This window comes from Chelonia mydas, chromosome 28, assembly GCF_015237465.2.
Source record: "Chelonia mydas isolate rCheMyd1 chromosome 28, rCheMyd1.pri.v2, whole genome shotgun sequence".
Lineage (NCBI taxonomy): Eukaryota > Metazoa > Chordata > Testudines > Cheloniidae > Chelonia > Chelonia mydas.
The window spans coordinates 1,273,699-1,284,253 of record NC_051268.2 but is presented as its reverse complement, the minus strand read 5'-3'; the positions used below and the strand labels follow the sequence as shown (position 1 = coordinate 1,284,253).

General features: G+C 66.2%; 1 protein-coding gene across 1 annotated transcript; it reads left to right on the top strand.

Annotated features, from left to right (window-relative positions):
* Positions 1-176: 176 nt before the first annotated feature.
* On the top strand, positions 177-10,211 carry SHBG (sex hormone binding globulin). The gene is made up of 8 exons (XM_043537147.1): positions 177-1,310; positions 5,787-5,905; positions 6,615-6,804; positions 7,465-7,626; positions 8,059-8,224; positions 8,575-8,720; positions 9,542-9,761; positions 10,002-10,211. The coding sequence occupies exons 1-8, from the start codon at positions 1,227-1,229 to the stop codon at positions 10,193-10,195; spliced, it is 1,281 nt and encodes a 426-aa protein (XP_043393082.1). The 5' UTR covers positions 177-1,226; the 3' UTR covers positions 10,196-10,211.
* The last annotated feature ends 344 nt before the right edge of the window (positions 10,212-10,555 follow it).

Genomic DNA, 10,555 nt, shown 5'->3' with positions numbered 1-10,555 from the left:
GACCTGGGGCCCCCTTGTCCGGCACTGAGACGCAGCCACCTCTGGGGGGGGCGGGGCGGCCAGTGACCCGGGGACCCCTCGCCCGGCGCCGAGATGCGGCTACCTCTGGGGCAGGGTGGCCGGTGACCCGGGGCCCCCTCGTCCGGCGCTGAGACGCAGCCACCTCGGGGGGTGGGGGCAGCCGGTGACCTGGGGCCCCCTCGCCCAGCACTGAGATGCGGCCACCTCTGGGGTGGGGCAGCTGGTGACACAGGGACCCCTCGTAGGGCGCTGAGACGCGGCCACCTCTGGGGCGGGGCGGCTGGTGACCCAGGGACCCCTCGTCCAGCCGTGAGACGCAGCCACCTCGGGGGGGCGACCGGTGACCTGGGGCCCCCTCGCCCGGCGCTGAGACGCGGCCACCTCTGGGGCAGGGCGACTGGTGACACAGGGACCCCTCGTAGGGCGCTGAGATGCGGCCACCTCTGGGGTGGGGCGGCTGGTTACACAGGGACCCCTCGCCCGGCCCTGAGATGTGGCCACCTCTGGTCTGACTCCCAAGGGAGGCGTGCCCCTCGCACTGGGGCCAGCCCGGACTGCCAGGGGAGGGGGGGCTACCAGGGGCTGAGCCCGGTCCCTGGCATGGCCAGCAGGGGGCGTTGCAGGGGGGTATTTGCGCCCCCCCCCCACGGCCTCACCATCCTGTCTCTACTTGACCCCTCCCTGTCTGGGAGCGTGACCCACGTAACTTAGCAACCAGCCACTGCCCATGGGGGGTCAGACGGGGTCGGGGTTGCAGGGGGGCTGGGAGATGGGGGTTTACTGCAGCGCCAAGAAAGGGGTCCCCAGTCCATTGGGGCTGCCTGAGTCTATTGGGGTCCCTGTGCCCATGCGGGGGGGGGCTCCCCACTGCTGGAGCTGTCACCCCTCCCATGGCACCAGGTTCCACCCCCCCCGTGCCTCAGTTTCCCTCCCTGCCCTTCCCCTAGCTGGCTGTCCCCGGGGGCTGCTTCCGATCCAGCCAGCCGGGGCGTGATCCGACGCCCCCCCCCTCCGCCCGCAGGGGCCAACGCCCTGTCATCTCTTTCCCCCCGGGGCGGCCCTGACCCTTGAGCCGGTTGTGACGCCACCCCGCTGTCGTCAGCGAGCGAGCCCCTGTTAGCCCGCCCCGCAGAGCGGCCGGCGGGGCAAAGGAGCTCGGAGCGGGTGGCCCGCGGCTCCGACACGGGATCCCTTCTCCGGGCGCCATGGGCTTCCCAGCCGGGCTCCTGGTCCTGTTGTCGGTAGGGGCCCTGCTGTGCCAGCCGATAACCCACGGGGACTCGGCCAAGGTGAGCCTGGCGTGGGGCTGGGCAGGGCGGGAGGCTGGTGCCAGAGCTCATTGGCATGCTGGCAACGTGGTGTAAACCCCCCCCCCCAGCTCTGCCCCCTCTAGCAGCACCCTGCCTCAGTTTCCCTCCGGGGAAAACAAGGGGACGATTCCGGGTGGGAAGCGAAAGGTCTGGCTAGACCTGAGCTGGGGTTTTTTTTCTGGTCCCCCCGCTATGGGGTGGATACACCCCACACTGGAGAGGTGAGGGGGCAGGAAGCTCGGCCCAGTGGGGCGTGCCCACAAAGGATATAAAAGGGGGCATGGCGGGAGGAAGAAACCGGGGGGACAGCGGGTCAAGGGCTTCAGAGGGAAATGAACAGAATGGGGCAAACAGTGCACGGCCGTCCCCTGGCATCTGGTTTAGAGACACCCAGGACCCGTGTCCCGGACCGTCTTGGCTAACAGCGATCGTAGAAGAAGATTGGGGTCAGAAGAGACCTCAGGAGGTATCTAGTCTGACCCCCTGCTCAAAGCAGGACCAACCCCAACTAAATCATCCCAGCCAGGGCGATCCCTGGCTCATCCCATGCTTTCCGCCATCCCGTTTTGTCGTGCTGACGTCCCTCCGGCGAGGAGTTCCGCAGGTCGACGGTGCCCAGGGTGGCTGCTTGAAACCCACCGCGTGTGACAGCAGAACCTCAGGGTTACCAAGACCCGAGTTCCGGACCGGGCCACCCCGCACCCCTCATCCGGACCCGGAAGGAGGCGATCGGCATTAGAGACCCAAAAAGCAAACACTGTACAGTATCATGTTAACCATAAACTACTGTACTAACAAAACACAGGGCGAGTTCAAAAACCCCCCACCTGGGCCAAGGGCAGGAAACGGCTTGTGGGCGGGTTTCGTTTGAACGCCGAGGGTTCAAAGCAGCGTTTGCCTCCCCCCGACTCAAGTCCGGGTCCGGCTGTAAACGTTGGCTCCGGTCAGCCTGACGGCGGTTTCAGGGTTACCGACGCCCCCCGCATTTGGGGTGCTGAGATTGTGCTGTCGTTTCGTGGGGTGAATCCTTGTGCCGGGATCAACGCTGCCTGTCCCCCTTGTCCACGTGCTGGTCGCCCCCCCTCGACGAATTCTAGTAGATCGGCGAGGCGTGATTTTCCTTTACAAAAACCCACATTGACCCTGCCCCGATGAATCCTCTTCCTCTCCGCGTCCCGTCATTCGGATCTTGACTCGCGTGTCAAGCCGGGTGCCTGGCAACATTAGAGACAGTGGGTCCATGGTTATTAGGTGTCCTCTGTCTGTGGCATGGATGGGGTGCCCATCATTGTGGTCTCTAGGCCCCTGGCCCTCTTTCACACATATCTTCTCACAGCCCCCACTCCCGGGAGGCAGGGCGAAGTGGGGAAACTGAGGCACGGGGTGACTTACCCATGGTTTGCGGCGGAGCCGGGAGTCCAGCCCTCAACCCCGTGCTCAGACCGCTTCCTCTCCAACCCATCCCGGACCTACAGAGGCCCTGGGGCGATCATAGCCGACGGCGTGTCCCCCTTGCCGGTGAGTTGTCGCACGGGGTGTACAGGCCGCCTGGCTGTCCCAGCCGCGAGCGGGTTGACAGGGAGCTGCGGCAGGGGACGGGTAGCCGGGGGCTGCGAGTCTGGGAAACAACCTACTTCAGCGGCGTGGTAGGAAGGAGGAAAACAGGGTGTGGTGGCTTCCCGCAGGGTCTCCTGAAGCCTCGGGGGGGGGGGGGGCAGGTCCCAGAAGATGGGGGGCTTGCACCACGGTGTTCGTTTGGCCTGGCCCCTGATTTTCCACTGATATGGGTCAGCCTGGGCCGGTCCTTATCCGTGACCCGTTCAGTCTCAGACCGCTCGGCCCCAAGAGCAGACTTTGTCCTGTTCCCCCACCCCGCCCCACGGAGCAGCCCCGGAAAGCCTAAGGGGGAAACTGAGGCATGGCTAGGCCTCGTCAAAAAAAATATTCCAGAAGCTGCCCACTCCAGCGCGCGGGGGCCGGAGACCTGCCCCGAAATAATGCCCAGAGCAGATCTCTCCGAAAAGCACCCGGGGTCGGCGATGGAGAATCCTGGTGAGCCGGCAGTAACCCCCCCCCGCCCCAAGTTAACTCCCCGTAATTCGTCCCTTGTGAACAAAGAGCTGTAGCTTTCCCGCAGTTCTCACACACACACACACACACACACACACACACTCTCCTAGTTTCCGTCTCCCTGTTGCACTAATTCCATGGGGGGGACGTTTCCGGTATCTCGGTTTACATGGGGGACAAGCTACAGGGCTGTCAGATCCAGCTGTTGCTAAGAACATCTGGGGCGGCGAGCCAATCCCGGAAACGCTGCTCACCGGGTCCGTGCTTTGTCACGGCTGGAGGAGCGGACTGAATGCTGCGTGCAGACCTGGTGGCCCCGTCTCCAAAAAGATCTATTGGGATTGGAAAAAGTTCAGAAACGGGCAACTAAAATGATTCGGGGGGTCTGGAATGGCTGCCGTCCGAGGAGAGATGAATAAGACCGGGACTTTTCAGCTTGGAAAAGAGACGGCGAAGGGGAGAGAGGAGAGAGGTCTATAAAATCGTGACGGGGGTGGAGAAAGACAAGAAGGAAGTCTGATTTGCTCCTTCTCATAACACACGAACCAGGAGTCATCTGGTGAAATTAACAGGCAGCAGGTGGAAAACAGTCAAAAGGAAGTATTTCTTTGCACAATGCACTGTCGACCTGGGGAACTCCTCGCCACTGGATGTTGTGACGGCCAAAACCATAACAGGGGTCAAAAAAGAACTAGATACGTTCCTGGAGGACAGGTCCATCAGCAGCTATTAGCCAGGATGGGCAGGGATGGTGGCCCGGGCCTCTGTTTGCCCAAAGCTGGGAATGGGGGCCAGGGGATGGATCACTTGATGATTCCCTGTTCTGATCCTTCCCCCTGGGGCCCCTGGCATTGGCCACTGTCGGCAGACAGGATACTGGGCTGGATGGACCGTTGGCCTGACCCGGTACGGCCAATAACACCATAAAACAGGGAGAGACAAAACAGGCTGCTCCGAAGGGAGACAGGTGCAGCACACCCTGCCTGGCTCCAGGCTGGTTCTCTGCAGACCGCCTGTGATCTCGTGCTTCACTCACTGTTCACGACACACCCCAAAGGACCCCCAAAAGGCCCTTCCCTCCTAACCCCCTGGCTTCGTTATCGCCCTGAGTGGGGACAGATAATAATGAGCCGGCTGGAGGCAGAGCAAGGGACTGCCAGCCACGGGGCAAAATGGTGATTGGCTCAAAGGGGAAACTGAGGCAGGGCTGCTCCACCGTGGGGGGAGCCAGAGGGGTGAAAGCAGCCCTAGACATGCTTCTGCTGATGGGTCAGCTGCCCCGGTACCCCAGCTGATAACAGGGGTGGCTGGATGCTGTGGGCCCGCTGCTTCCGAACTCCCGCTTTCTCCTCCTACAAGCCGAGGCCGGGGGGGAGAGGCAGGAGCCAGTGCAACAAGAGAGACCCCACTCCCCTCCCGGAGCTGGGCAGAGAACCCAGGAGTCCTGGCTCCCAGCCCTCCTGCTCTAACCACCAGCCCCCACTCCCCTCCCAGAGCCAGGCACAGAACCCAGGAGTCCTGCTCCCAGCCCCCCTGCTCTAACCACTAGCCCCCACTCCCCTCCCAGAGCCGGGGAAGAAAACCCAGGAGTCCTGGTTCCCAGCCCACCCCCCGCCCCACTCTCACCCACCAGCCTCCACTCTCCTCCTGGAGCCAGGGAGAGAACCCAGGCGTCCCGGCTCCCAGCCCCCCTGCTCTAACCACCAGCCCCCACTCCCCTCCCAGAGCTGGGGAGAGAACCCAGGAGTCCTGGCTCCCAGCCCCTCTGCTGTAACCACCAGCCCCCACTCCTCTCCCAGAGCCAGGCACAGAACCCAGGAGTCCTGCTCCCAGCCCCCCTGCTCTAACCACTAGCCCCCACTCCCCTCCCAGAGCCGGGAAGAAAACCCAGGAGTCCTGGTTCCCAGCCCCCCACCCACCAGCCCCCACTTCCCTCCCGGAGCCAGGGAGAGAACCCAGGCGTCCCGGCTCCCAGCCCCCGCCCCCCCCCCCGTGAGTCTGCCCTATCCGTGGAGCAGCGCTGACACCTGGCGGCCAGCCGGGGTAACCCAGGGCAGTCGGAAGGGCGGCCGCGGGGACGTGCTCCGAGGGGGAAGGACCCCCGTGGGCCTGCGGGACTCCTGGCCACAAGACGGCTCCGGGGGGAATTTACACAAGCCGTAAAGACACGGGTCTGGGGGTGACTCTGCGCCTGAGGGGAGAGTCCAGAGCTGCAGGGAGGCCTGAGGCCCCCCCGGGGAAGAGGCGGAAAACGCCCCCTAATGGCCAGGCCGGGCATTTCGCCCCTCGACCCACGGCTCCGCCATGCCCCCCAAGGGCCAGTAAGGGGGCTGCAGAAGGCCCTGGCGGTAACCCAATGCTTTTCTGCCCCCCCCTGCCCCCCAGCTGGATGGCCACTGCTTCCAGGTCCTCCCGGCTGAGGAGGGGGCCCTGAATATTGGCCGACACTGGGGGGCCGCCACCCCGGCAGCCACCGTCCACATCGACATGAGCAAGGTGACCAGGTACAATCCCCGGGGGGGGGTGTGCTTCCCCACAGGGGGCTAGTGGGTCAGATGGAGGGTGGGTTCTCTCCCCGGGTCTGGGAGGGGAGTGGGGGCCGGTGGGTCAGAGCAGGGGGGACTGGGAGCCAGGACTCCTGGGTTCTCTCCCTGGATCTGGGAGGGGAGTGGGGGCTGGTGGGTCAGAGTGGGGGGGGCTGGGAGCCAGGACTCCTGGGTTCTCTCCCCGGGTCTGGGAGGGGAGAGGGGGGCTGGTGAATTAGAGCAGTGGGGCTGGGAGCCAGGACTCCTGGGTTCCCTCCCCGGATCTGAGAGGAGAATGGGGGCTGGTGGGTTAGAGCAGGGAGGGGCTGGGAGCCAGGACTCCTGGGTTCTCTCCCTGGGTCTGGGAGGGGAGCGGGGGCTGGTGGGTCAGAGTGGGGGGGGGCTGGGAGCCAGGACTCCTGGGTTCTCTCCTCGGGTCTGGGAGGGGAGAGGGGGGCTGGTGAATTAGAGCAGTGGGGCTGGGAGCCAGGACTCCTGGGTTCCCTCCCCGGATCTGAGAGGAGAATGGGGGCTGGTGGGTTAGAGCAGGGAGGGGCTGGGAGCCAGGACTCCTGGGTTCTCTCCCTGGGTCTGGGAGGGGAGCGGGGGCTGGTGGGTTAGAGCAGGGGGGGCTGGGAGCCAGGACGCCTGGGTTCCCTGTGTACGGTGTGGGCCCCTCTCTCCCCAGCACCGCCTCGTCCTTCGAGTTCCGCACTCTGGACCCTGAGGGGGTGATCTTTTTCGGGGACATGGGGGACCACAATGACTGGTTCGTCCTGGGGCTGCGCCGGGGGAAGGCCGAGATGCAGATCAACAATATCATGACGAACATCAGTGTTCGGGGCGGGCAGCGGCTGGACGATGGACACTGGCACCGAGTATGGGGGGGCTGGGGGGAGTCGGGGGGCTCCTGTGAGGGGTAGGGGTGCTGGGAAGAGGAATGCGGGGCCGGAGGGGGCGGGGCTGGGGGCATTGGGAGGGCAATTGGGGTGGGGATGGCCGGGAGGAGGGGGAAGGTTTTGGGGGGGTCCCTTTGGGGAAGCCATAAATGGGATGTGGGTGTGTTTTAGGGGGGCCCTTGGAGTTGGGGGAGCTGTGTGGCTTTGGGGGGAACCCTGAGAGTGGGGTAGGCTGGAGGGGAGCTGGGTGGGTTTTTGGGGATTCTCTCAGGGTGGAAGGCAGCTGGGTGGGTTTTGGGGGGACCCTGGGCCTGAGGGCAGCTGGACAGTGGGTTGGGTGGGTTTGGGGGGTTCTCTGGGTTGAGGGGGACTGGGTGGATTATGGGGGACCTTGGATGTGAGGGCAGATGGACAGGGAGTTGGATGGGTTTTGGGGGCTCTCTCAGGGCAGAGGGGGGCTGGGTGGGTTTTGGGGGGACCGTGGTGCTGGGGTGTTTGGAGGGGGGGCTGGGGTAAGTTTGGGGGTTCTCTGGGGCGGGAGCTCCTGGAAGGGGCTGGGGTAAGTTTGGGGGTGTGGGAGGGGCAGAGGTTGGGGCCTGGCTGGGCTGAAGTAGCTGTGTGCTCCCCTCGTCCCCCCAGATGCTGGTGATGAACGAGGGGGACAGCGTGCGGCTGGAGGTGGACGACGAGGAGCTTCTGGCCCTGGGCCACGTCTCGTACCCCATCACTGAGCGCCCGGTGCCCGAGATGCGCCTCGCCATGGGGGGGCTGCTCCTCCCTGCCTCGCACCTGCTGTCCCCGGTGAGGGCTGGGAGCCGGGATGCCTGGGTTCTCTCCCTGGCTCTGGGAGGGGAGTGGGGGCTGGTGGGTGAGAGCAGCGGGGGCTGGGAGCTAGGACTCCTGGGTTCTCTCCCCGGCTCTGGGAGGGTAGCGGGGGCTGGTGGGTTAGAGCAGGGGGGGCTGGGAGCCAGGACTCCTGGGTTCTCTCCCTGGCTCTGAGAGGGTAGTGGGGGCTGGTGGGTGAGAGCAGCGGGGGCTGGGAGCCAGGACTCCTGGGTTCTCTCCCCAGCTCTGGGAGGGGAGTGGGGGCTGGTGGGTGAGAGCAGGGGGGGCTGGGAGGCAGGACTCCTGGGTTCTCTCCCCAGCTCTGGGAGGGGAGCGGGGCCAGGTGGGTGAGAGCGGGGGGGCTGGGAGCTGGGATTTGGGGGCCTCCCTCACCCCCCGGCGTTGCAGATGAACACGGCCATGGACGGCTGCCTGAGACGGTGGAGCTGGCTGAACCAGACGACCGCCTGGCGGGAGGGCGCCGCCCTGCGGGCCAAGGCCAAGCCCTGCTTCAGCGCCCTGCGGCCTGGCAGCTTCTTCCCCGGGGCGGGGCTGGCCAGCTTCCGCCCGGCAGGTACCCCGGGGACCCCGGCGTTCGGGCGGCCTGGGCCCGCCTTCCTCCCCAACACCGCCTCTGTCCCCCACGGGGATCCCCCACCCCGGCTCCCTGGACGGACCCCCTCCCCCTATGGTGACCCCCCCATCACATCCCCCTCTCCTCTGAAGTGACCCCCCCAGCCCCTCTACGGTGACAGCCCCAGGCCCCCCTCTCCAGGCCTCCCAGCCCCCCCTGCAGTAATCCCTCCTCCCCCAGGCCTCCCCAACAGTGACCCCCCAACTCCCCTCCCACTGGCAGCATCTGCTGGGGGAGTCCCGCCCCCCCTGCCCCCAGTTAACCTGCCCCCTGTGTTTGCCCCCCCCCAGACCTGGCCGGTGGCGCTGCACCCCCCAACGGGAGCTGGGGGCTGGAGGTGGAGCTGGGGATCCGGGCCCCCCGGCAGACGGGGCTGGTGCTGGCTGTGGGGACCCCAGATGGGAGCCTGGCACTGAGTCTGGTCCTGCAGCCCACGGTGAGTCCCGGGGGGGGCAGGGAGATGGCGTGGGGGGGGAATCCGCTCACTGGGGGAGAATGGTGCCAGGGATCCACTCACCATGGGGGGCCTGGGGCTGGGTATCTTCTCCCTGGGGGGGGGGGTGTACGGTGCCAGGGATGTGCTCATGATGGGGGGCCCTGTTCTGGGGATCTGCTCACTGGGGGGGGGCACAATACCAGGGATCCACTCACTGGAGGGCCAATGTGCCGGGGATCTGATCACCGGGTGGGGGGGCTGTGCTGGGGATCCACCCATGGGGGGCATAGTACCAGGGATCTGCTCACTGGGGCCACAGTGCTGGGGGGATCTGCTCAGCTGGGGGGCGGTGATGGGGATCCACTCGCTCTGTGTGTGTGTGTGCGGTGCCAGGGATCCACTCACTGGTGGGGGGGCGCAGTACCAGGGATCTGCTCACCGGGGGGGCATAGTACCAGGGATCTGCTCACCGGGGGGGCATAGCACCAGGGATCTGCTCACCGGGGGCACGAAGCTGTGGATCTGCTCACCGGGGGGATAGTGCCAGGGATCTGCTCACCGGGGGGGCATAGTACCAGGGATCTGCTCACCGGGGGGGCATAGTACCAGGGATCTGCTCACCGGGGGCACGAAGCTGTGGATCTGCTCACCGGGGGGATAGTGCCAGGGATCTGCTCACCGGGGGGAAATGATGCCGGGGATCCGCTCACGAGGGGGCACCATCGGGCGGTGGGGGGGCGCTTCTCGCGTGCGGTGTGGAGGCAGATTTGGGGAGGGCCATCTCCGTCTCCCCGCTGACCCTCCCGCTCACTCTCCCATAGGCCGTGGTGGTGCGCCTCGGCAACTGGACCAAGCTGCGGCTGCCCCTGCCGGAGGGGCCCTGCCTGGATGCCCCCCTGCGCCTGCGGGTCTCCCCCACCCAGCTGGCCCTGCAGCTGGGCAACCATGGAGGCACCCTGCCCAACCAGCCCCCCGACTTCCAGTGGCTGCAGGGGACCTGGCTGGGCCAGGAGGGGCGGCTCTTCATTGGGGGGCTGCCAGGTACATTCACCCCCTCTGGGCACACGGTAGCAACCTGCCCCACCCCTGGGTACCACTTGACGGCTTCCCCCACAGCCGGGACGGCCTTGACTGTGCCCCCTCCCACCTTAGCCAGGCCGGCCTTAACGTGAGATCCTCCCCTTCAGGGGTAGCTGTGTGGGTGGTGGGTGGGAGCGGGGGGAGGGGTCCCCTCTCTCCCCACCCTCTGACCCCCCGCTCCCCTCTGTATCTCCCTTGCAGATGGGGACAAGACCCCCAGGCCCCAGGAGTGGGGGGCTTTCCGGGGCTGCCTGCGGGGGATCCGGGTGCAAGGCCACCAACTGGACCTGGACTCAGCCCTGTTCAGGAGCGACACCATCTGGGCCCACAGCTGCCCCGGGGCCCACGAGGGGGCAGAAGCGGGGAGGAGAGCCAGGGGCCACGGTGCTGATTAAAGGATCTGCTGGGCAACACCGCCTCCCTGGTTACCCAGGCAATGGACACCACCGGGAGTGGGAGGGGGTATGTGCCTCGGGGGGGTAGGAGCGGTGGTGCCCTGTGATGATGTGGGGCTGTCACTGGGAACGGCAGTAACTGGGAGGGGGGGCAGCTATGGCTGGTGTGGGGCTGTGACTGGTGGTGCGACTGTGATGTGTCTGGGAGCGGTTGTCTGTGACAGTGTCGGGCTGTGCCTTGGGACCGCGGTGACGGTGTCCGACTGTGCCGGGGGTGGGGACGACCATGCCGGGGAGTGGTTGTGGGGCTGTGGGGGGGGGCAGTGCTGGGCCTGGGAGTGGTTGTGACGGCGTCGGGTC

Coding starts and splice junctions, on each gene's coding strand:
- SHBG (XM_043537147.1), top strand. CDS start 1,227: ATGGGCTTCCCAGCCGGGCTCCTGGTCCTGTTGTCGGTAGGGGCCCTG. Junction 8,225..8,574: donor GGCCAGCTTCCGCCCGGCAG/GTACCCCGGGGA, acceptor GCCCCCCCCCAG/ACCTGGCCGGTGGCGCTGCA. Junction 9,762..10,001: donor CTTCATTGGGGGGCTGCCAG/GTACATTCACCC, acceptor TCTCCCTTGCAG/ATGGGGACAAGACCCCCAGG.